The 26,704-nt window shown below is 36.2% G+C and overlaps 1 protein-coding gene across 1 annotated transcript; it reads left to right on the forward strand.

The window, feature by feature from the left end:
* Positions 1–439: 439 nt before the first annotated feature.
* Positions 440–26,060, forward strand: cdcp2 (CUB domain containing protein 2). The gene is made up of 7 exons (XM_077723561.1): positions 440–471; positions 777–901; positions 21,395–21,409; positions 21,703–22,050; positions 22,807–23,148; positions 23,986–24,342; positions 25,483–26,060. The coding sequence occupies exons 1-7, from the start codon at positions 440–442 to the stop codon at positions 25,968–25,970; spliced, it is 1,707 nt and encodes a 568-aa protein (XP_077579687.1). The 3' UTR covers positions 25,971–26,060.
* Positions 26,061–26,704: the final 644 nt, after the last annotated feature.

The following is a 26,704-nucleotide window of genomic DNA, read 5'->3' on the forward strand; positions in this document are numbered from 1 at the left end:
AATAAAGTTATCCAATCCAATCCAATCCAATGAGAAACAGGTATCTGATTGCCTGAAGACACAACAGGTCAAATCAATGGTTAATCACATGATCCCACAAAGGTTAAAAAGCCAAGAATAATGCAAAAATCAACCAAAAATTGGCAAAAAACACAACTTTAGCATCATATAAGATACAGAATTTTGCCAAAATGTTTTTCAGACTTGTGGTACATACTACAGGATAGTAAAGCCTATGTATTAGGCCCTATATTCCAGACGACTGGTCGTCCAAACATCACTCAGAAAATGCAATCGAAAGGAAAGTGGAAAAAGTATTCTTCCCCCTCGCAATTTCTTCCCGCTCACTGCAAAACCCGGCGGAGCTCAAATGAGTGATAGACGCGGCGGCGGCGGCGGCTGCAACGGCGGCGGCGGATGAGTAGACGACGGGTGGAACATGGCAGGAGGTCAGCGAATCAACATTGACCTGTGAAGAACTCCATTATTCCTCCATCTCGTCTCTGACCGCTGCCATTATTCCACCACTTCAACTCACTCAGGTGCACTTTGCAGGGAAACTTTGAGCACATTTGCGCTAAAACGTCCCATTTAATGTTTTCAACGCGCTTTTAGTTTTCAAAGGTAATATGGCATTTGTTACAAAAGACACACAATGTGTGGTTAACAAGTTGTCATTTAAATATACAGTAATATCGAGGTATACGAGTGCCCGAACATACGAAAAATTTGAGATACGAGGAAAATTTTGAGCAATTTTTTTGCCTTGAGATAAGGGCATACCAGACACCCTGGTGGCCAAGTACGGGAGAGACTGCTTATGATCCTGCCACATCTCCCTGGCGTAAAGATATCAACAGAGAGTGGGAACTAATTATGTGTATTAACTTCATTTCCATGGGTACATTTGATTTGAGATACGCATTATGGTCATAACTCAAGGTATTACCGTATCTGAATCAGAGTGGAAGCTATTTTGAAAAGATTTCAACATTTTAATCACATGACCTATTGAGGTGCTTGGACGTTTGGTTGGCGGACGTTTGGTCACCAGTCTTTTGGTCGCCGGTCAAATGGGGACAGAGTTTATTGTTGAAATCAGCTCTCAAAATCATATTCATAGTTCAATATCTAAGAGAGAAGTTTAATATCTAAGTACTTTTGAAAACAGTAGATATTTAGATATTGAACTCTCATGAATATAATTTTGAAAGCTGGTTTCAACAGTACTTACATATTAAACAGTACTTGGATATTAAACAGTACTTAGATATTAAACAGTAGTTAGATATTAAACAGTACTTAGATATTAAACAGTACTTAGATATTAAACAGTACTGAGACATTAAACAGTACTTAGACATTAAACAGTACTTAGACATTAAACAGCACTTAGATATTAAACAGTACTTACATATTAAACAGTACTTAGATATTAAACAGTACATAGATATTAAACTTCTCTCTTAGATATTAAACTCTCTCTCATGAATATAATTTTGAGAGCTGGTTTGAACAGTAAACTCTCTGTCACCATTTGACCGGCAACCAAAAGACCGGCGACCAAACGTCCAAGCACAAAGACTTCAACCCAAAAATAGAGATTTTTTTGCATTGCCGTGGTCTGGAAAGCTTTGAGGAGCAAATTTGACTGAAGACATTGCAAGCACTTATGAGGATAATCTAAAAATCGACATTAAAGTTGATACATACCAACTTTTCTTGGCTTTTCTAATATGTACATACACTTACCAGCTATATACTATATGTAATGCAAAAATAACCGCTGCAAGCCATCCCCTTGAATCTCAATGAGGCAAACCATCAACTCTTTCACCCCCCCTCGCAGTGACCCCAGAAGCCTCAATAATAAGCCGGCACGAATGCCGATGATAAAGAGAAGCTACTTGAGTTTGGCACCAAAAAAATAAAAAATAAATAAAAAAAGGGAAAAAGTAGGTCGCATGGGAACGTCTTGAGGGAAAGTCATTTACTAGGAAATGAATTTATAATGGCTGTAAATGAAAATGGAGCCGTGAATGCCATCTTCTTACAGATGACGCAATGCTGGAGGACATGGGAAGGAAATTCCATATATTATTACACTTTAATATTATGATTAAGAAATCATACCATTTTATGAACATAGCCTTCCATTTACATAATGTGAAGCAGGTGTTCTAAAAAAGGACACAAATTTATGATAAATTATTTTTTTATAGATGATTTTGTCCCAAAAAAACATTAAATGGCTCGGATTTAAAAAAAATAAAAATAAAATGTCAATTATTTTATGCTTAATTTGTCATAATTCATTAGCCATTAGATAGAGGAACTTTTTTAAAAGTCAGAAATTGGAGAATATCCAATCCCAAAATACATTTGTACACTTATTATAGATCGCAGCTGAAATTTTATCCATCTTGTTATCGATATTTACTGCAAAGGGGCGGAGCTTAAACTTTGAGGAATTCTTATATCGGCATTATGTTGTCCCTTCTGCTTGTGGTGGAAATATTTAAGGGCTAAATCATTAAATTGTACTTGACTTTATGTTCGAGGATAGAATAGTGTGATGTTGACATATTGTGGGATGATTATGACGCGCATTCTTTTTGAATTATTATGACTCATTGCTCCTAACTTCCATTTTTTTATTGTCAAACTTCTTTTGAGGGATTGCTTTTGTTGTTGTGAGTCAAATTTAGCTTGTGTTTAAGTCGTAGTTTTTTCTTGTCACTTGTTACTTGAAGTTTTTGTTTGTCATTAGCAGTTAGCTCAGGGGTGGGAAAAATAAAAAATATAAACATTTGGCAAACCCTGCCTCAAAAACGTCAACGACAAGCGTTTTTTAGTAATCAACTTTGTGTCTGTTAAAGCCCGTGTGCTTGTTTTTACAAAAACTGATAAAAGTTGACTTTCTATGCTTATATTCTGATAAAAATGAGGTTGAAATGTCATTAAACATTGACATCAACAGACTTTTGATTCAGAATCAATGGAACAAATGACTATAAACTAAAAAATATTTAAAAAATGGCAAACCTTGCCCCAAAAACAGCCACGGCAAGCGTTTTTTAGTAATCAACTTTGTATCTGTTAAAGCCCGTGTGCTAGTTTTTGCTAAAATAGATGAAAGTTGACTTTCTATGCTTATATTCTGAAAAAAATGGGTTTGAAATGTCATTGAACATCGACATCAACAAATTTCTGATTCAGAATCACTGGCACAAATTACTATAAATTTTAAGAAAAATCAAAATTTGGCAAACTTTGCCCCAAAAACAGCCATGGCAAGCGTTTTTAAGTAATCAACTTTGTGTCTGTTAAAGCCCGTGTGCTAGTTTTTACAAAAACTGATAAAAGTAGACTTTCTATGCTTATATTCTGAAAAAAATGGGGTTGAAATGTCATCAAACATTGATATCAACAGACTTTTGATTCAGAATCACTGGCACAAACGACTATAAACTAAAAAATATAAAAAAATTGGCAAACCTTGCCCCAAACACAGCCATGGCAAGCGTTTTTAAGTAATCAACTTTGTGTCTGTTAAAGCCTGTGTGCTTGTTTTTACAAAAATGGATGAAAGTTGCCTTTCTATGCTTATATTCTGAAAAAAATGGGTTTGAAATGGCATTAAACATTGACATCAACAGACTTCTGATTCAGAATCACTTGCACAAATGACTATAAACAAAAAAATATATGAATAATACCCAATTTACTGCTCTTTTTCTGTCATTAATCTTAGCAGGACTACCTTCATTTTCCACTTGAATCTTAAACATTAAGCATTGCCTTTAGGGTCAATAACTGCTTCAAAGTGCTTAAACTTTGACCTTGAAATCAGTCAATTTCCATTATTTTCTATGAGGAAGGTCATTTAAGCGGGAAATGGAAAGAAAATGAAAAAAAATGTAACTACTTCTTTTTCAAGAACGCTTCTTTTGACATGTCCTTGTAAAGAACTGCCGTCAAAATCATATCACCCTTCAGCAAGTCACGCATTTAACCGAGCATGTGCAAAGGCGCAAAAGATAAACAGGATCTTTACCACAGCAAATGTCCTGCGGGAATTCTAATTAAGTAGGATATTTATTTACTCCCGACCGACGCTTGCTCCTCCGAGGTATGTCTTATCTCTATATTGCTTACGTGATGACAAAAAAATACCGAAAAGTCACCAGGCGATGCGCAAGATGAATAATTAAACTTTCTTTTCAAATGTTTACATGTCAGGGCGATGTGAGGGATGACATTTTGCACCTGGGAGTGCAGTGGGAGTTTTGATGGAACGTAAAAAGGCAGCCAAAAATTGTCAGCACCCACGCCAGGCCCAGTGTCCCTTCGGTGGGAAAAAAAGTGCGTCATTTGGCTTGTCAACTGCAATTGGGTATTTATTTTTTTTCGCTCTTCTTGTCACCCTAAAAAGGCTTTTAAGAGCAAAACAATAAGAATCCAGTATGGTCACTTTTCGTCATTTAGTTGTAAGTATTTTTATACCTGTCAATTTATGGGGTTTTCCCGTATTTTATACGTTTTTGGATCATTTCAAATGGGTATGCCGTATAACTTTTTGACATATTTTATACGTTTTTTGGATCATTTCAAATGGGTATGCCGTATGACAACTTTTTGATGTATTTTATACGTTTTTGGATGATTTCAAATGGGTATGCCGTATAACAACTTTTTGATGTATTTTATAAGTTTTTGGATCATTACTTTTTGACGTATTTTATAAGTTTTTGGATAATTTCAAATGGGTATGCCGTATAACAACTTTTTGATATATTTTATAAGTTTTTGGATCATTTCAAATGGGTATGCCGTATAACAACTTTTTGACGTATTTTATAAGTTTTTGGATCATTTCAAATGGGTATGCCGTATAAAAACTTTTTGACGTATTTTATACGTTTTTTGATCATTTCAAATGGGAATGCCGTTTAACAACTTTTTGACATATTTTATACGATTTTTTGGATCATTTCCAATGGGTATGCCGTTAAACAACTTTTTGACGTATTTTATAAGTTTTTGGATAATTTCAAATGGAAATGCCGTATAACAACTTTTTGATGTATTTTATAAGTTTTTGGATCATTACTTTTTGACGTATTTTATAAGTTTTTGGATCATTTCAAATGGGTATGCCGTTTAACAACTTTTTGACAAATTTTATACGATTTTTTTTGGATAATTTCACATGGGTATGCCGTATAACAACTTTTTGACGTATTTTATACGATTTTTTGGATCATTTCAAATAGGTATGCCGTATAACAACTTTTTGACATATTTTATAATTTTTTTTTGATAATTTCAAATGGGTATGCCGTATAACAACTTTTTGACGTATTTTAAAGAAAAACATGATAGGAGAGCGGCTGTAGCTGGAACAGATTTTTTTGCATTTTGGTTTTAAGACGCAGTTTTTTTAGCATTTTTAGCCATTCGTTGCAAAGCATCGAAATTCATTTCATGATTAACATAACAAATCAAACATGCTTCATAGCAGGGACATCATTACACATTACACATTTTTTCAAGTATGTTGTTTCAAGCGTAACCATTCACATGTGATGCCTGCATTCACCACCTGCGGCCCACCTTGTATAGATATGTATCTTTTAATCAACCCCACCACTGATTATTGGATTAGCGTACATGTGTGGCCTCCGTGTTAGGTGTTACCCGCTCTGCCTCCTGTTCACTGACGAGATAAGGTCACTTGTTAAATAATATCGTCTACGATAGATAGGGAATTAGGGGTTGGATTGAATTTGATGGAGTCCGATAGGAAATGATGCTCCCTTTTACGCTAACGTGTATTTATATGATAGCTCTTTGATCGTGACCGGACGTTTGGTTGCCGGTCTTTTGGTCGCCGGACGTTTGGTCACCCGGACGTTTGGTCGCCCGGACGTTTGGTCGCCCAGACGTTTGGTCGCCCGGACGTTTGGTCGCCCGGACGTTTGGTCGCCCGGACGTTTGGTCGCCCAGACGTTTGGTCGCCCAGACGTTTGGTCGCCCAGACGTTTGGTCGCTGGTCTTTTGGCCGCCAGTCAAATGCCGGTCAATATTCATGAGAGAGTTTAATATCTAAGTACTGTTTAATATCTAAGTACTATTTAATATCTAAGTACTGTTTAATATCTAAGTATTGTTGAAACCAGCTCTCAAAATTATATTCAAGAGGGAGTTTAATATCTAAACATCTACTGTTTTCAACAGTACTTAGATATTAAACAATACTTAGATATTAAACAGTACTTAGATATTAAACTCTCTTAGATATTAAACACTCTCATGAATATAATTTTGAGAGCTGGTTTCAACAGTAAACTCCCTTTCACCATTTGACCGGTGACCAAAAGACCGGCGACCAAACGTCCGGGCACCCTCTTTAATAAGCCGGCGCCTCCAAGAAAACAACTTGAAGAATTAATTTGTGAAAAACAATCGACATTCTTGAGAAAAATGACCCACCCGATGTTTGCTATTTGTTGCATGAAACCATGTTAAGCAGCAGATTGTTTATTTTTGAATACTCCTTGGCAAGATTCTATCATTTATTTAGCGTGCAAAAATTCATGGCTTTTTTTTGTGGACAGATCATGGCATCAAATTTTAAAGGCCATGTCATGTATTATTCTTTAAAAAAAAGCAGGTGTGAGGACCATGGCGGGGGCTCACCTTGAGTCAGTGTTTGTGTGTTTGTGCCGTTTTCATTTGCCAAAGCAATTTCCTATGAAGTTCTCAGCCATGAATACTAAGCACAAAGCAAGCCGCAACAAAACGTCGGGACAATTTCGCTACGCTTTCTTTTGTTTAGGCTCCCGGGTAAGACTTTGCCTCGGGAGTATCTTGTACTCATCATTGCCTGGCCAAAAGGGGGCAACATTGAGCTCTGACAGGGTCCGTTTTTTTTGGTGGCGACATTTACTCGAATTTTTTCCACAGAAATGATTACTTTAGCCAGAAAATAATTGCGATTAAGTTATTAAAATGACATTAATAAAGTGGTAAAATAACTCGGAAAATGACAGAAAATCAAGTTGAAACATTTTTTTGGTTAAAAAAAATGATATAAAAAGAGAATTTTCAGGTTTTTGTTTTACCCTGACGAGGCAAATATGCTTCAAAGATATGAAAGATATACACATCTTGCAATTTTAAATGATATTTTAAATATTTTATGCATGCATGATTAGCTTTTTTCATGCAAAAAAGTTCCAGAATACTCGTCTTCTTGTTTCCATGGTGACGAACAATTATTTTATCAATAGGTCTAATGATGCCACGCCCCCTCACAAAAATGTGCTAACCTTACTTATTAATTCCGTTAAGGCTGTCCTCAAAAAAAAAATGACAATTTTAATAATCCGACTATTGTTTCAGATAGTTTTTCCTTCCTCAAAGCAATTAGCATTCAATCGGCATCACCATAGGAACGTTAAGGGCAATTAAATTATTCTTCACTCTTTAGTTTTAATGACACAAAGTTTAGTGCCAACTTGTCAAACGTTATTTGCGAATAAAAAACGCGCGTAGGTGAACTTTTTGGTTATCTCCTGTCGATATTATTATCGTTGCTATGCACTTTTAAGCACCTTCATCCTTCTTTTAAATGTATAGTCTGCATATATACTAAAATTACTACCTAGGAGGCTAAAGAACAACTTTATATCCCAGCTTTAGTCATATTGTTAAGGTGCAGAAGCTGTTTTATAAAATGTATATCCAACAAAAGGAATATGAGTCATAGTAAGTAATAGGACTTTAAATGAAAGACACAGTACTTTTTGTGTTGTGTTTAAAAAGCATGTAAGAGAGTAAATTGCCTATTAAACATGTAGATAAGCCCTAATTCCAGGAGTGTGATGTTGGCACTGTGGCATTAAAACCACCTCTAGCTCCTTTTTAATATAATATTTATTATATAATATTTATTTCCATTAGATTGGATAACTATATTGATCCCGTATTCGGGAAATTTTGTTGTCACAGTACCAAGAGGGTGAGAATACAGACACAGAAAAAGACATTTTAGACATAAATAGATAGGTCATAAGTAAGTTAATAGATAAATACATGAATAAATATATAAATGAAACTCATACTCTGAGTGATACTCATTGATTTGTAAGAGGGTAAAAATGTTGTCCAAAGCATTCAGACATTTTATTTTACTATAAAAGTGCTGAAAAAACTAGAAAATGCACACATTTTCATGTATTTGTACTTTTAAATTCGGACTACAACTCTCAAGGAATAATATTTAAAAATGTGACTTGTTTATGGTGCTCTCCGTCCAATAGGTTCTCTTTGGGTGAGTACCGTATTTTCACGACTATAAGGCGCACCACATTATAAGGCGCACCCTCAATGAATGACATTTTTCCATATATAAGGCGCACTGTATTATAAGGCGCACTGTATTAGAAAATGTAAGACTTAAGTGCGCCTTATAGTCGTGAAAATACGGTAAATGGAAATGTGGGTGGCTTAAGAGAGGGTTACATGCAATTGCCCACTATCGTCTTCTCTGCGCAGCAGCAATCATATGGCGCGCAGTAAATAAAATCCAAACTATTTTTTAAATATTTTTTAGTCCTTTCCCCATGATGGCGCCATTTACGCATCAGCCAGTAACAGTATCTCTGTCCACTCTTATGTTTTTCATGTTTTACAGCATATTTTACGTGAAAAAATTGAGGTAACATTGACATGCAACTACTTATGTCTGGTGTAATACCCATAGCGACCAATGATGTCGCTCACACTGGTACTTAGTGCGCTTAGGGACGTTGTCTTTCTGCCCAGACCAACGAAAAATTAGAGGGAACATAAGTTACATGACAGGGGAAGTTATGATAATAGGAAAATTGGGGTTATGATTGGCCTATGAAGGTTGAAACTAGTCAAGATGGGACCTCACCGTGAATGATGTCAGGCAACAAGTGATGGACAATAAAAGTATGCCACCAACAAGATAAAAAAAAAAGTCCTTAAAAGATATATAACCCTCTTCCTTCACCTCACTAATACTCCAAACTACTGCAGAGTCATTTTTATACAGCTCTGTCCGGGTTGTCCTCAAAGGAAGATGACAAACATTAAAGGTAGGAGTGAAGATGCTGATTTGCACTGTCGCCGTTGGCTGCCTCTAAAAGCATCTTTTAGCAAGCCGCTATTAATCTTCTGCTTTGGGAGTCGGTGTATTAACAGAGGAAAAAGACATCAGTCAACCTTTGTTCAAAAAACGGCTATATATGTCCAGCTGGCTTTGCTATGAAGATACACATAATTTCTTTTATGCTGAGAAGCACAAATGTGTTTTCTCACATAAGAAAATAACAGGGATTGTTGGCAACAAATGACCATGCAGGGTCAGAGTGTGAGTTAACATAAAATCACATCCAAGAAGACCAACTATTGACTTTATGGCTTTGGTGGGTGATACTCTTGACTCAAGAGTCTTGAGTAAATAATAAAGTAGACACTCGCTAAAGTACTATCATGTCCTAGTCGTAAGGTAAGTGTAAGTATAAGCATTTTTTGTGTGTCCATTGATGCTTAAACTGACCCTAACATTGTGCAGAAAGTACTTCTACAGTGTATTTATCTCCACTTTTTTCCACTATTGACCTACTGTTGGTGTTGCTACCATGCAAGGCACTTGCCAAACCACTAGGGACAAATTAGCAAATAAAAAATGGGTAAAATGTTCAATATGTACCCAGAAATAGTGTCTGAAAACGCCACAAAAGTTTTGAAAATCATCTGTCAAACTGTTCAAAATATAATTGGCAAAATGTGACTACAAAGTGTCTGAAAACCCTGAAAATGTTTTGTAAATCATCGGTCAGACTGTTTAGAATATAATGGGGAAAATGTTCAAAATGTAGCCAGAAATAGTCTGAAAACCCTGCAAGAGTTTTGAAAATCATCGGTCAAACTGTTTAAAATTTAAATGGACAAAATGTACCCATAAATAGTGTCTGAAAACGCCGCAAAAGTTTTGAAAATCATCGGTTAAACTGTTTAAAATGTAATCGGCAAAATGTTCAATATGTAGCCAGAAATAGTGTCTGAAAACCTAACAAAAGTTTGGAAAATGATCGGTTAAACTGTTTAAAATGTAATAGGCAAAATGTTCAATATGTACCCAGAAATAGTGTCTGAAAACCCTGCAAAAGTTTAGAAAATCATCGGGCAAACTGTTTAAAATATAATGGCCAAAATCTTCAATATGTACCCAAAAATAATATCTTAAAACCCTGCCAAAGTTTTGTAAATCATCGGTCAAACTGTTCAAAATATAATGGGCAAAATGTACCCAGAAATAGTGCCTGGAAATCCTGCAAAAGTTCTGAAAATAATCGGTCAAACTGTTTAAAACATAATGGGCAAAATGTTCAATATGTACCCAGAAATAGTGCCTGGAAAAACCTGCAAAAGTTTTGAAATTCATCAGTCAAACTGTTCAAAATATAATGGGCAAAATGTACCCAGAAATAGTGTCTGAAAATCCTACAAAAGTTCTAAAAATTATCGGTCAAACGGTTTAAAATTTAATGGACAAAATGTAGCCATAAAGTGTCTGAAAACCCCACAAAAGTTTTGAAAATTATCCATCAAAATCTTTAAAATATGAAGTACAAACTGTTAACTACGTACCCAAAAAAATTGCAACCAAATTAGTTCAGTATCTAGCCCAAAAAAAATACTTCATACCGTCTGTACGAGGTCTGGCTACCATGTCCGAGTAATACTATACTATATATTTTAAATTCTAAAAAAAAAACAAATTTCACCCCTACCAGAAATAATGCCCGATGTTATCATTTTGTAAATATAATGATTTGCTAAACAAAAGCAGCACTTACAGTCTTATTTCCTCTGGGGGCATCTGGCAAGCAAAAGCAGGCCTAAAATTTGAATCCGCTGAGCACATTTGGTTAAGGAAGATATAATATGGTGCTAATCTAAAAAAAAAAAAGCTCCAATTTGCATAGAAAGCACCTTTGCATAACTCTGCATTGGCAATGTAATGTCTTTTCACTCACTCATTAGACACATGCACCGAGAGGTAATAAGAATTTCATAAAACATCCACCCCCGAGAGACACCATTTTGCATGGAGAGCAGCCGTCTATTTTACATGAAGTATGGATTGTGTGTGTACTTACAGCCGTGTCATCATTTCAACACGGTGACACACTGACATGTGATGCATTGTGGGAACATATTGTGGGGGTATCTTGGAAGGGGAGAAAAAAAATGGCGGAGTTTATGAGCAGGGTCATACTGAGTTCTACTAACATGTTTTACTGTCACTTTGGTAGCTCTGATTCTGTGTGCCTCCTGCTTTTGAGAGAATATTGCCGGGTTGACTTTGCATACTACTTATTCCGAGTTTTTATAAAGTAGTGCCGAGGTATGAATTTTTTCAAGGAAGCGTGAAAGGAAGCAAAAGGTTTTTTTTTCTGTTAGAGCAGGAATGCTAATGTCTCCAAACTTTTCACTTTTGACACAAATGTTTTCTGCTTTACTTTGTAGCTCCGATCCTGTATCTATGTGACGTTTGGTCGCCCGGACGTTTGGTCGCCCGGGCGTTTGGTCGCAAGGGCGTTTGGTCGCCCGGGCGTTTGGTCTTCCGGATATTTGGTCGCCCGGACGTTTGGTCGCCCGGGCGTTTGGTCGCCCGGACGTTTGGTCGCCCAGGACGTTTGGTCGCCCAGGACGTTTGGTCGCCCAGGACGTTTGGTCGCCCGGACGTTTGGTCCCTTTTTGGTCGCCGGTCAAATGTTGACAGAGAGTTTACTGTTGAAATCAGCTCTCAAAATTATATTCATAATACAGAGTTTAAAATCTAAGAGAGAGAATATAATATCTAAGTACTTTTTAATATCAAAGTACTGTTTAATTAATAAGTACTGTTTGATATCTAAGCACTGTTTAATATCTGAGTACGGTTTAATATCTAAGTACTGCTTAATATCCAAGTACTGTTGAAAACAGTAGATATTTAGATATTAAACTCTTATGAATATAATTTTGAGAGCTGGTTTCAACAGTAAACTCTGTCACCACTCATCTGTGACCGGCGACCAAAAAGGGACCAAAAGACAGGCGACCAAAAGACTGGCGACGAAACATCCGAGCACCGAAATCTTTATATATGAACCTTAAAGTTAGAAGTTGGAATGGTTGCGGCTCCAAAGCACTGTTATAAGGTTTTTAGAACAGAATTTCGAGTGGCGTGAGGCAGATAATGATCCCCGGAAAGGTATCATCTTTCAGATTTCCTAAGAAAATGATACTTTGCCTTTCTGGAAAAATACTTCCAGTACCCTTACAGCAAAAATGGATGACTAACATTCAGGCGCTAAGATAATAGCTACCTGCTAAGACAATCCTTCTCACATCTCTACTCAATTCATCAGAATTTACAAGCTGATTTGAATGCATAACTTTCTGCCTGAATTCTTCCCAGTTCTAACATTTTCTTCGTTTGCTATTATCCGACACATCGGAAGGCTAATGACAAAAAAAAGCCTAGCTGTTAACTAGCAGGCGTCTACTGTAGACATGTGTAACTTTTAAGCGTGAAATGAGCATTCCCGCTGTTCATGTCCAGACCAAAAACAAAAAACAAAAAAAAGACTTAATAATATAGTTGATAGTGCTCCCTGCAGTTTTTTTTTCTTCTTCTAATTTCTCGCTTCACTAGGCATCCTATGGAGGCAAAAGGGAACCACCCTTTTTCCAAGAAAATATACTCGCCAATGTAACATTACACTTACTATATAATGTAATACATATGAGTTTGGGTGTAGTATTGTGTGGGCGCTTACCAAAAAATAAATGGAGTTGTCTCAGTGGGGTGGTTAGGGGCCACCGGGTCTGAGGAAGAGATAGAGCAAAGGGTCATTAAATGAATGGAAGCAGACTAGATGAAATAACACTGATATTCTGCTCAGTGGAACAGTGGCGCTAATGGATATCATAATTAAAGTTGCGAGTAGCAATGGAAGTGAGTGCCCTTGCGCTTATGTAGTATTTCTTCATGGAAGTAGGGCTTCGTTGGAATTGAAATTCATTAGAAGTCCAGGAATTCTCCATAAATGCTCACTTCCAATTTAAAAGAGTCAACTTTCTGTGTCTTCATGACTTATGATGATGGATGAAATTGAATTAATTCATTCAAATTTTAGAGGCAAATCTTTAAAATGATTGTTAAGTTTGGATACTAAGTTGCTATTCGCAACAAAATATTCAAGCAAACTAGCAAGGACCTAAAGTTTTTGTAGGAGTCAAAATGCAGACTTCAAAATAGTAATATATATATGTATATATAGATATATATACATATATATGTATCTATACATATGTACTTATATATACATTTTTACATATACATATATACATATATATACACATACCCATATATACCCATATATATACACATACACATATATACACATATACACATATACACATATATACACATACACATATATATACATATGTATACACATTTACATATATATGCACATATATAATATATATATATATACCAATACATATATATATACACATACATATACACATAAATATACACAAATACATATATATTTTTTAATATATATATGTATGTAAATATACATATACGATGAAATAAAATAAATATGTATGCATAGTCTAATCCTAGCAAGAGTCCTCAAGGCACTTTCAGGTATTACATTATTTTAGTCATATCCAAAATTCTTCATTACTCTAAATTAAATGATAATTCCCCTTTCTAAAATTTTAGTAACCCATATTATCTGCTGAAAAACTCCTGTATTTTTATTTGGGTCCTCCTCCCAACCCAATAATATTACTATTAAAGAGCAATAACATTGCATTGGTATCTCCTTATGGAATACCAATGCCTTGGAACTAACTATACAAATTCATTCCATCACTGTTATTGAAAGATATACAATTCATTTAATCTAGAAGCACATGCATCCCTAGCTAATACCATGTTAATAGAAGTGTCAATTACAAATCAAGTCCAGTTAATTTACACAACCCGAAATGACCACAACACCCCAAAGACTTCCACAGACACTACGACAACAATAAGGTATTAAATACATGACATGAATGAAATGTACACCCTAAAAAACTCTTAGTTAATATCTACAAGCATTAGTTATTTCCCCATGGGTAACCTATTTCTTCTCTGTGACATTTTGTGAGCAACTTGGTAGTCTTTCTCACTGTTGCTGTTTAAGATATTGACTTAGACGATTTAAGGTGTGAATTTTCTCGCCATGAAAGTGTCAAAGCAATCTAGCAGCCTTTTCACACTTGCATATTTATTTCTTTTATTTGTTAGCCTCAACTGTATACAAAGATAAACTCTCCACTTATAGTATGGAACAAATTATGTTAATAGGAAATGTAGCTCAAGGGGAGTGTTGGGAAAGGTACGTAGTACGGTGTACCTGTGTACTATTCACTGCTAATAATAGCTTGTACTATAGTCCAGTGTACAAATGTATCTACATGAATATTTCATATCAGCTGAGAGATGTCAATTATTCATGTTTACGGTTATAATATCATCTCTACACGCCATGTTGGACTCATGGTTGTTTATATTTTCATGATTCTAAAGCAGGGGTAGGGAAACTATGGCTCAGGAGCCATATATGGCTCTCCACTTACCTGTGAGGTAAAATATGGAAATCACTGGAGCACCATTTTAATCATAATTTAGTTTTTCATTACTTTTCTGCATGCAAAATGTCATTGAAACGGATTAATTAGCAATAGCATAACAATTTTGTTTAAATAATTCAGACTTTTTGTACTTTAAAAGTGATGAAATGACAAACAAAATATTCATATATTTTTACTTTTCAATTCTGAGAATGGCTCTCACGAAATATTATAAAATGTAATTTTTTATGGCTCTCTCTGTAAATAAAAGTTCCCGATCAGCAGGTGCATGTCAACGTTCCCTCTAATTTTTCATGTAAAACATGCTGTAAAACACAAAAAAACATAAGAGTGGACAGAGCTACTGCCATTGGCTGGCCTGTAAACGGCGCCATCATGGGGAAAGGAGTAAAAAATTTAAAAAACAATAAAAAACAATAAAAAAAACAAGTTTGGATTTTATTTACTGCGCGCCATATGATTGCTGCTGCGCAGAGAAGACAAGAGTAGTGCACAATTGCGCATGCGCGCATTTTAGAGGGAACATTGGCTCCAGCACCCCTAGTGGATGCCGTTATATTACAACAGAGAAGCGGAAGTGGAAGCAGGCACATTCAAGGGCAAGTTCCCACCTCTGCCCCTCAATAGGAAGTCAATTAAATACTCCCATAATACATTCAAGCATCACTTCCATATTCCATTTTTGACCAGAAACTAATATTTAGGAGTACTCCAGAGAAGGGAGTAATCCAAAAGCAACCTTTAGGTGGAATAATAAACAGAGTGGCGGTATATAGGCAGCCCGGGAAGGAAGATTGTCCAGATTTTATCTTGGCAAAGCATGGCTGAATTAATCACAGTCAAGGCAACATATGAGAGGGAAGGGAAAAGGTTAATAGGCGGCAATGGCGGTGGTAATAATGTTTGGGGGCTCGTGTCGGTAACTATGCGGTAAAAGCAATCATTGCACTTTGTCGTGGCAACGGCACGCAGCCAAGATGTTGGCGAAAGAGATACCAAAAGTAGGAATTAGACATTTCCAGAAAAAATAACAGTATTATGCTCTTGTGTGTGTGTGTATGTGTGTGGGAAGTGGTGATGCATACAGATGTCACTTTAAATCTTACTCAGTTTATCGTGCTTCCATAATCCCACACATTTTGGAAATAATCCCCAACAAGAAGTAAAAAAAAGAGGGAAACACTTCATTGGAAATCATTTTTTGGACTGTAGATTTTTCCCGGAAAAATGTAAAACAAGTGAATTTTTGCAGTCAAAATGTTCTTGGTTTGAAATTGGAATTTCAATGTATGTTTTTTGTATATTTTATACGTTTATTGGTCATTTCAGAACAGTGGTCGGGAACCTTTTTGATGGAAAGAGCCTTAAAAAATTCATATTTTTTAAAATGTTAATCCTTGAGAGCCACGTTCCGAATTTAAAAGTCAACATATATGAAAATGTGTGCCTTTTTTAGTCATTACACCACTTTTAAAGTACAAAAAGTCTCTGAATTCTTTTGACAACATTGTTATGTTGTTGCTAATCAACAAAAAAAATCCATGCAAAATAGTTTAATGACAAAAAAATGATTATAAGGCGCCATGGATAGTTTTAATGGCATAATACCAACATAACGCTCCTATTTCTGCGCTTTCTTACCAGCAGTTTCCATAGTTTACCTCACAGGTTAGTAGAAAGCCATATACACCCATCAAAAGAGCCATATGTGGCTCCCGAGCCATAAGTTCCCTACCCCTGTGATAGATGTAATATTTTCCCTCTTTTCTGCTTAAAAATAATGATAATAGTTTTAAAAATCGTCTACAAGAGAACATTTGCTATTGAAGAAGCTCAAAAAGAAGTATTGTACATATTTAAATGTCTAAAAATGATCCGATAAGCATTCAATTCATGAATCAATTAATTTTGGCAGCCTAATTGGATGACATAACGACCCTCCGGATAAAAGCAAAACTACAACTTGGCCCGGGCCAAAAAAAATGAGTGAAAAAGCTGTAAAAATCTCTTCAATTTAACCTGAAGGTTAGCCAAACTTTGTTGGAAAACCTCCCATAAACACATGATTAATTTAATCACCATTTAATACTGTGGTTTGAATGGTGCCATTTATTGTACCCGACTCCTAAGAATGATTTCCACAGGGTTTGATTATCTTTTTTAGCTTTTTAGTCACACAACACGCAGTCATGCAGGTGGATTAAACATCCCTTTTGTACGGCTGCAGTGTACAAACACACCTTTTGTTTTCCCTGGGTAAAATCTGTTGGATTACACCGGCAAAGCCTCGTCTAATGAGACAGAAAATGTCACACGATAATGCGCCGTGTCTTGTGATTGTGCGTAGGGCGTTTGGTCAGATTACCGGAGAAGTCAGGTAGATTCCCCCAGGTAGAATTGGAGATTTACTATACATAAATCACCTAAACTGATGATTTATAAGTGGGTGGGTGGGTGTATTGGATAGTATAAGCGGTGAGTGTCAATCATGGGACAGCTGGTGTCGAGAACAGACGTTTGGTCGCCGGTCAAATGGTGACAGAGAGTTTACTGTATGAACTCAAAATTATATTCATGAGAGTTTTATATCCAAGTACTGTTTAATATTCAAGTACTGTTAAAATCTAAGTACTGTTGAAACCAGCTCTCAAAATTATATTCATGAGAGTTTAATATCTAAGAGAGAGAGTTGAATATCTAAGTACTCTTTAATATCTAAGTACTGCTGAAACAATCTCTCAAAATTATATTCAAGAGTTTAATATCTAAATATCTACTGTTTTCAACAGTACTTAGATATTAAACTCTCTCTCATGAATATCCAAGTACTGTTTAATATCTAAGTACTGTTTAATATTCAAGTACTGTTTAATATCCAAGTACTGTTGAAACTATTCACTCAAAATTATATTCATGAGAGAGAGTTTAATATCTAAGAGAGAGTTGAATATCTAAGTACTCTAATATCTATCTAGTATCTGTTTTCAACAGTACTTAGATATTAAAGTCTCTCTCTCTCTCATGAATATCCAAGTGCTGTTTAATATCAAAGTACTGTTTAATATTCAAGTACTGTTTAATATCCAAGTACTGTTTAATATCCAAGTACTGTTGATACCAGCTCTTACAAATTATAATAATGAGAGTTTAATATCTAAATATCTACTGTTTTCAACAGTACTTAGATATTAAACAGTACTTAGATATTAAACTCTCTCATGAATATAATTTTGTGAGCTGGTTTCAACAGTACTTGGATATTAAACAGTACTTAGATATTAAACAATAGAGTCAGATATTAAACAGTACTTGGATATTAAACAGCACTTAGATATTAAACAGCACTTGGATATTAAACAGCACTTAGATATTAAACAGTACTTAGATATTAAACAGTACTTAGATATTAAACAGTACTTAGATATTAAACAGTACTTATATATTAAACAGTACTTAGATATCATGCTCTCTCTTAGATATTAAACTCTCTCTTATGAATATAATAGCCTGCCAACTTAGCTGTTCTGCACTTATTTATTTGACAGAGGACCAACTAGAAGAATTTACTTCGCCATTTTTTAAGATCTTAGAAGCGCATAGTTCAGGCCAACTGATATTTACAAGGGCAACTAATGTTTCTTTTAAAAAAAAAGGTGGTGACACATGCAGGTTAGGGTGATTTAAACAAACCAAAACAAGGTGATTTTTTTCACATGAAGGACATTTTAAATATCTACCAAACATCAGAAAGTGCAAAATGATGTTTTTGGTTTTTAAATGTCAATTCAGCCTTTTTTTTGGGTGTGGAAATACTACTTTTTAATACTTTCATTATTGAAGGAGATAGGATTGGAATACTTGTTATCATGCATACACACGCTCATGTGTGGTGGATAACATGGCGGTGTGAGCTTTGGCATTTGCCACGCTTTTGATTAGCGTAACAAGAGAGCTGATAAATAGCTTCTGTTAGCAGATGACATTTGACTAAATACTTCCCAAATGCATCTAATGTGTGTGCATGAATGCAGATGGCGGATAGGCGCCTCGGATGACTTTTCTTACTGCGGGAAGGTTGAAAATATTTGCATTTTTTGCATGTGGATGTGTGTATATACCATGAAAACACATTTTTGTCACATTGGAAAAACATTTATGCACTATTTGTATGTTAAAATGTTTTCACTATGGCTTCTTAGGTGACGCTGACATGCTAGTAATTAGTTAGCAATGCCATTTTGAAGTATTTGACATTTAAAAAGGATTGAAATTAACATTTCTCTATTACGATTCTAATGAGAAACTGATGGTTTAGTGGTTCACTAGCCTGACTTTGGTACTGGTGGTGGTATGATTGGGAGTGGGAATGGTCTACGGGTGAGTGGCGACCAATCTAGAGTAGGGGTGGGCAAATTTTTGGGCCCTGGGGGCCATATTGACTTTAAAAACTTAAAAATAGATGGGCGGGGTCAGCAGTAGATGCGATAACATATAAAAAAGTGCATCCGTTAACAGTACATATGAAACATAGAGAGAAAAAAGGACTAAAGTATTAACATACTCATCACTCATCATTAAAGTAAAAAGTATAAAGTACAAAGTCAAGTCAAAAGGAATGTATTAAGAAATATTAAAATGTAATTTTAAGATAGAAATGCTGTAAATCACGAAAAACAAATAAGAGTGAACAGAGCTACTGCCACTAAATACACGTTCCTTGCTTTTATATGATATTGAAGATAACTAAAAATGACCCTAACAGGATAGTTTTCACAGATAAAAAAAAATGAACTTGTTGGTAGTAAACTGAAAATGACAGTCTATTGTTGTAGTGGTCTAAAAATACCAAAACAAATGGACGATAGACAGAAATGATGGACATTGAAAAGAATGCATGGACAGAAAGATTGACAGTTGAATAGATGACATTAAAAGAATGAGAAATGGATGAAGTTATTGTTTGCATACTGAACAGTTTCTTTATTTACTTACCTGAACATTTTTCTAGTTTTATGATGTCATACACGTCATTTTCAGCATATCTAGGTTTATTTTCTATGTAGATGATGTAAAGAATGAATTCTTACTCGTGTACGCAAAGCAAACCACTTGAAATAATTTTCAATTTAGGTTACATGTTATGTAAATATATCACTCAAGCGTTCGTCTCCTTTTGCTGTGATTTTGCAGTCATTTCAAGCTCATTTGTTCTTGGAGTATTTACGCCAAGTGATTTAATTACACACCACCCGACACCCCCCGCGAACCGTTGCCCGTATCTTTCCATAACACATTTCAACGGTCTGCCCTGCCACATATCCGCATCCTTGAACAATGACGAGCTTTTCTTTCGGAAAAAGGACGGAATTAAAATTCAAAGGCAGCCCAGTTACATCCAGGAATTTCAGTGTACGAGTGTGTAGGCGTGTGTATGTGTATTTGTGTGTATTTGTGTGGTAGCAGTGGGAAAAAAACGAAGAAAAAAAAAAACACTCGACTGATTTTAATCACATTCTTATTTATTTCAGCTTGGAGCTTGGCAAGACTTGTAAAGAGCTGTGGTTGCACGAAGAAAAAAATACTCTTTTTGCCTTTTTTGTTAGCGCAATACAACACTGCCCTCTGTCAGTTACATCAAGTATTGCAGTTTTTTTTTTTTGTTCTTTTTTTTAACTAATTAATCCTTGATTTTATTTGATAAGAAATCAAGTGCTGGGAAAGTATCTTTTCCTTAGAAAATAAAGGTAATGTAGTAACCATAATCGACCAGAGGTGGTCAATCAGGTTTTTTTTATCTTATTTTTGTGAGTATTTTCATTATATGCTTTTTTTTTTGGTGGGAAAATGGCGTAGAATGACGTAGACAAATATTTTTGTAACTATTTTTTTGTAAATCTGCAATACTAAAAACATATTTTTGTCTTTCCATGATTGAGTAAGATTCATAATTCCAAATTCCTAAAAAGAACCATAAACCACTAAAAAATGACCCAATTGAAAGAACCATTCATGAATTTTACTACGCAGACGGGGTGCAGACACTTACAGAATCCTGCCAATCAATGACCTCCGGTCGAATAATGATACATGAAATTATATATAAATATATATAGTATTGATTGAATACTTGTACATGTGTTGGGTTTGTTGTCATATACTGGGATTCCATTGCATTGTAGTCTGAACCAAAGAAAACTATGGACTTACCTGGTGTGAATACATCTTAAATTTGTGTACTTATCACTTTAACTAGGCTGAGTTACACGGTATACAGATTTTCTATGGAGCAAAAATCCTAAAATGTTTATTTACCCTTCCTTGTTGCTTACCTAATACGTTCTATCCATGTGGCTGAAGTGATCTGTTGTTTTGCTTTTCAATGGAGGTTATTAAAAATGTAAAGTCCCAACAGGCCACCCCCTGTCATTAAAATTTAGTAAAGGAAGCCTCTGGTGGGTTTCGGGTTGGAGATTAATTTTTTACAAGCTTCACAAACGGATCCACAGCTAAAGGGCTCTAGCCTGTGTATATAGAGTTATCATGTTTTTAGTTTTTTTTACTTACTATGATTAAAAAGTCAGTGTAAACTATAAGATGAGTTTCCAGTTGGCTATGTTTTTTTGTTTTGTACCGTTTGTTTTCACAGAAGCAGATCAAAAAGGTAAGTTATTAAGGTTATTAAATGTTTTTTTTACCTCGAATATATCAGTTTTTATGATATCTATGATTTTACTTCAACTAAAGTCAATCTTTAGAGTGGAATTCTGCCAAAACAAGTAAAAACCCTCAAACCTTTTTGTAGTAGAAATCTGATTCCACAAAAAAAACACTAAAACATATTTTACTTCTGTAGAATGAAGTACTTTTACACACCGTATTGTTTTCTCCCAAACAAATGATACTATAGTTACTGCTCCTAATGAATAAGATATCATGATACCTGTTTTTCCCCAGGTGTAAAATGTGGAGGCATCCTTTCTGCAGCGTCTGGCAACCTGTCCAGTCCAAATTTCCCAGATTACTACCCATACAACATTCTGTGTTCTTGGCTGATTGTTGTACCGGAAGGTTCTTCGGTGCTGTTGACGTTCCACTACTTTGAGTTGGAGTACCACGCAAGTTGTGCATACGATCATATAAAGATCTATAATGGTGTGGCTGGCGATGAGGGTAATCTTCTGGGTACTTTCTGTGGTGATGCACCCCCGCCGGCCTTTACGTCATCCTGGAACGTTATGTCAGTCATCTTTCGGTCAGATCGGCATGTAGCGCACAAGGGCTTCAGTTTGGGCTACAGGAAAGGTAGTGTGTGCAATTCTACCATTCGCTTTGGAGTGAAAAATTGCAAGTGACCAGACGTTTGGTCGCCGGTCAAATGGTGACAGAGTTCACTGTTGAAACCAGCTCTCAAAATTATATTCATGAGTTTAATATTTAAGTAATGTTTAATATCCAAGTACTGTTTAATATCTAAGCACTGTTTAATATTGAAGCACTGTTTAATATCGAAGTACTGTTGAAAACAGCTCTCAAAATTATATTCATGAGTTTAATATCTAAGTACTATTTAATATCTGAGTACTATTTAATATCTAAGTACTATTAAATATCTAAGTACTATTTAACATCCAAGTATTGTTTAAAATCTATGCACTGTTTAATATCCAAGTAGTTTAATATCTAAGTACTGTTGAAACCAGCTCTCAAAATTATTTTCATGAGTTTAATATCTAAATATCTACAGTTTTCAACAGTACTTAGATATTAAACAGTACTTAGATATTAAACTCTCTCTTAGATATTAAACTCTCTCAAGAATATAATTTTGAGAGCTGGTTTCAACAGTAAACTCTATGTTACCATTTGACCGGCGACCAAACGTCCGCGCACCGAAATTGCAAGTGGGCAAATGGTATTCTTGATGTGGGAGTAGATGGATGATGAACATATAGAAAGGTCAAAAACAATGGCTGTAAAAATAGATTGACAGTCATATTAGATGCCATTACTGTAGATTGCAAGTGCATATTTAATGAGGTTGGTATTTGTCTTGTGCAGATATGTGCGGCGGAGTGCTGACGGGCCTGTCGGGAATCATCTCGAGTCCTGGCTACCCGGCCGAGTACAGCAATGACGCCGACTGCACGTGGCTCATTCACGTGTCCAAGAGCAGCGCTGTCACTCTTCTGTTCCTGGATTTCCAGATGGAAAACAATGAAGGTTGTCACTTTGACTACGTGGCCTTGTTCGACGGTCCGACTGTAGCAGATCGCCACTTGGGCACGTACTGCGGGACAGACAAACCCGCCGCCATTATCACCACGACCAACCAGTTGCTACTGGTCTTCAAATCTGACTTCAACATTGGGGGACGAGGCTTTAAGGCGTACTACTACTCTGGTAATTGAAAGTGTCTTGTAGATTTATTCTAAATGATTCGACACACCTCAGATGGGAGTTCAAAACATCTGCTTACCACTAGGTAATCCACTTGGGCCACTCTTTGGAGGTACTTGGACGTTTGGTGGACGGTCTTTTGGTCGCTGGTCAAATGGTGACAGAGTTTACTGTTGAAAAAAGCTCTCAAAATTATATTCATGAGAGAGTTTAATATCTAAGAGAGAGAGTTTAATATCTAAGTACTGTTTAATATCTAAGTACTGTTTGATATCCAAGTACTGTTTAATATCCAAGTACTGTTTAATATCTAAGTACTGTTTAATATCTAAGTACTGTTTAATATCCAAGTACTGTTTAATATCCAAGTACTGTTTAATATCCAAGTACTGTTTGATATCGAAGTACTGTTTGATATCGAAGTACTGTTTGATATCCAAGTACTGTTTAATATCCCAGTACTATTGCAAACAGTAGATATTTAGATATTAAACTCTCCCTCATTAATATAATTCTGAGAGCTGGTTTCAACAGTACTTCGATATTAAACAGTACTTAAATACTAAACTCTCTCTCATGAATATAATTTTGAGAGCTGTTTTCAACAGTACTTAGATATCAAACAGTACTTCGATATTAAGCTCTCTCTCTTACATATTAAACTTATGAATCTAATTCTGAGAGCTGGTTTCAATAGTAAACTCTCTGTCACCATTTGACCGGCGACCAAACGTCCGCTCATGCTCTTTGGATCAGGCTAATGTATGAACCCCCTTTCCTAGCATTTGAGCTTTTTTGCTACTACGCTGATAATTCTGACCAAAACTTCTCCTGCTCTAGGGGAATGCCAACAAGTGCTGTCAGATGTAGGCGGCAACTTCAGCAGCCCTAATTTTCCACAGATCTACCCCAATAACATCAACTGCCACTGGAGCATATCGCTAGCATCTGGCTACCGCATCAAGCTCTTCTTTCCAGTGATGGACTTGGAAGGCCGCAATAGCCTGACCGATGCTTGCGACTACGACTGGGTGGCCGTTTACGACGGCGACGGCCAGGTAGCGGATACTCTGCTGGGACGCTGGTGCGGCGCCGAGAGACCACCATCGTTGCTGTCTCGAGGGAACAAAATGCTGGTGGTTCTTAGTACTGACAGGGACAAGGCGCACAGAGGGTTCACCGCTTCTTATCTCGGAGGTAAAACTGAAATTGCAAAATATGTTTGAGTGGCAGTTCACACTGATACTGCTCATGTACTGTTGACAAGGAAAGTATTTTCTGAGTGTAAGACAGGCGATTGGCGATACTACAGAAAGCCAGGTTCACCATTCGGGGACAAACTAAGAGGGACAGTTTTCTGGAATTTCCATTTATAAGGATTATTGAGATAGGAGCAAAAATAGGTCCTTAGATAATGAGTAGATAACCTTGTATAATTGTTTTGATTGCAAGTCTAAAATTGGCAGATGAATTTGGTTTTCTGGAATAATCTGTAACAAAGACGAAGTTAAGATGGATTCTCCTTGCAAGTAACGCTAAAGATGTCACCAATGTCTCCTAGTAGTGTTTTATATTATATTAAAGATAACTAAAAAATGAACCTAACAGCTTATGAACACAGGTCTGTGGTGGGGCCGGGTATAGTTCCCAGACCGGATTCCCAGAACTGCAAAGCATTCTTTATGGCCTGGATTAAATTCCTAGCATTCAGTTGAGAATTTATGATCTGGATCAGCCACTTTGGTTGTTACTGATCTTTACTTTGGAATTTGCCCTAAAGTTGTTCAACCTCTACATATATGGTCCTGAATGACAATCTGGTCTAAGTTATCCAATCATTGCTCTCTATCTTTGTGAGGTGATTCAAGGACGTGATGTCACACTAGAGCGTGATGTCATCTGCTTGGAGGAGGAGGAGTCTGATCAATGATCGACTTCTAAACAGATAGTCGTAGAAAAACTTTGCTATGAGGACGTAAAGGATTAAGTCCTATGCGGAATAGAATGCTTGGAATATGCCACATTTTCAATTCGCTGTGTATGTGGCTTTAATTAGCCTCCAGATTTGTCTTCTATCGCCCCGATGAGACCTTCATAAAGGTTCTTCTTCGGATTATGTTGACATTATACAGTTCTACACACTTTTGTATCCATGTATGTGACATTACGGCGTTTTTGTAGTCAGTCCAAGCAGTGCCCAGGTTGGTGTTTTTTCATTTTGTAGTCTTCTGTGTTTTACTCCTCTGGTTTTGTTATTAATGTCTTCAAATGCTGTTTATATATTTATCCGTATAGCTACAACTGATCAATGTCTTTCTTTCTGGTTGTGTATCGTAGTGGTGCCTGTGAATGTGAGCTGCACCAGGTCCGAGTTCACCATCCTGATCCCTCAGAAGTCCTTACCCCAGTTGGATCGGGAACGCATCTATCTGGGTAACCCATCGTGTACTGCAGTACTGACGGCTACTTCTTACAAGATCCTGGCGCAGTTTGTGAACTGTGGCACGGCTAGCCAGAAGTATCGCAACGTAACTATGTTGGTCAACAAGCTCTACATCGATTTCTCCGATGGCGAGCGGAATAACGTTCAAGAGTATAAGGTGCAGTGTGATGCTCTGCGAAAGTTGGCTTCGGCGTCTATCGTCTCGGTTGAGGAACGTCGATTGGAGGAGGAGGCGTTGCAGGAAGATGCTGCCGGCGTAGGGCCGAAATTGGAGCTGGTGGAGGCGGAGCCTCACGATCTTAGTGACATTGTCTTTATCAGTATTTGCGTCTTGGCTGTTATTCTTATGGGGATTGCTATTGTCTGGCTCGTCCTGCTTTAGTTGTGTACTGTATTTTCACGACTATAAGGCGCACCCTCAATGAATGATTTTTTCCATATATAAGGCGCACTGTATTATAAGGTGCACTGTCTATTTTGGAGGAAATTTAAGACTTAAGTGTGCCTTACAGTCGTGAAATTACGGTAATTGCTATTGACTTCCAGGTATGAAGAATTCACTACTTTACAGTCACCTCTAGAGCCAGCCATTGTTGATGTTTTGGATTTTTTTTTGTATAAAATGGAAGATTGTGTAAACTAAAATGGCATCTGCAAATTTAACAGTATTGTTTCAGTTCAGGCGTTTGTGTTTTTTTAATATCCGACTGGTGGTGGTTTTGTTTTTTCCATATATAAGGCGCACTGGATTATAAGGCGCACTGTCTATTTTTGGAGAAAATTTAAGACTTTTAAGTGCGCCTTATAGTTGTGACAATACGTTACTTTCATCATTGGCTATGAAAAAATTCAATGCAAAATTGCATCAAAACAAATTGTACTTTGGATTAAAAAATACACGGTTTGAAACAACCATCTGTATTTTTCAAGTAAAGTAAACAACACAAGGGGAGGATTTTTTTTAGGAATATACAAGCCACAATATTTGAAGAGACCCCTATAGACTCCTAAAAAGTAGCTAATACATTTTTTGGGGATTAACAACAAGTTTTTTTTAGTCTTATTTTAAGTGGTTAAAAGCAAATGCTTAATCTTTTTTAATTGAATTAACTTTCA

Source organism: Stigmatopora nigra, chromosome 9 (genome assembly GCF_051989575.1).
Source record: "Stigmatopora nigra isolate UIUO_SnigA chromosome 9, RoL_Snig_1.1, whole genome shotgun sequence".
In the NCBI taxonomy this organism is placed as follows: Eukaryota; Metazoa; Chordata; class Actinopteri; order Syngnathiformes; family Syngnathidae; genus Stigmatopora; species Stigmatopora nigra.

Excerpts from the sequence above, each read along its gene's own strand:
- cdcp2 (XM_077723561.1), top strand. The coding sequence starts at position 440 with ATGGCAGGAGGTCAGCGAATCAACATTGACCT. Across the intron at positions 22,051-22,806 it reads CAGTTTGGGCTACAGGAAAG|ATATGTGCGGCGGAGTGCTG; the intron begins GTAGTGTGTGCA and ends TGTCTTGTGCAG. Across the intron at positions 24,343-25,482 it reads CACCGCTTCTTATCTCGGAG|TGGTGCCTGTGAATGTGAGC; the intron begins GTAAAACTGAAA and ends TGTGTATCGTAG.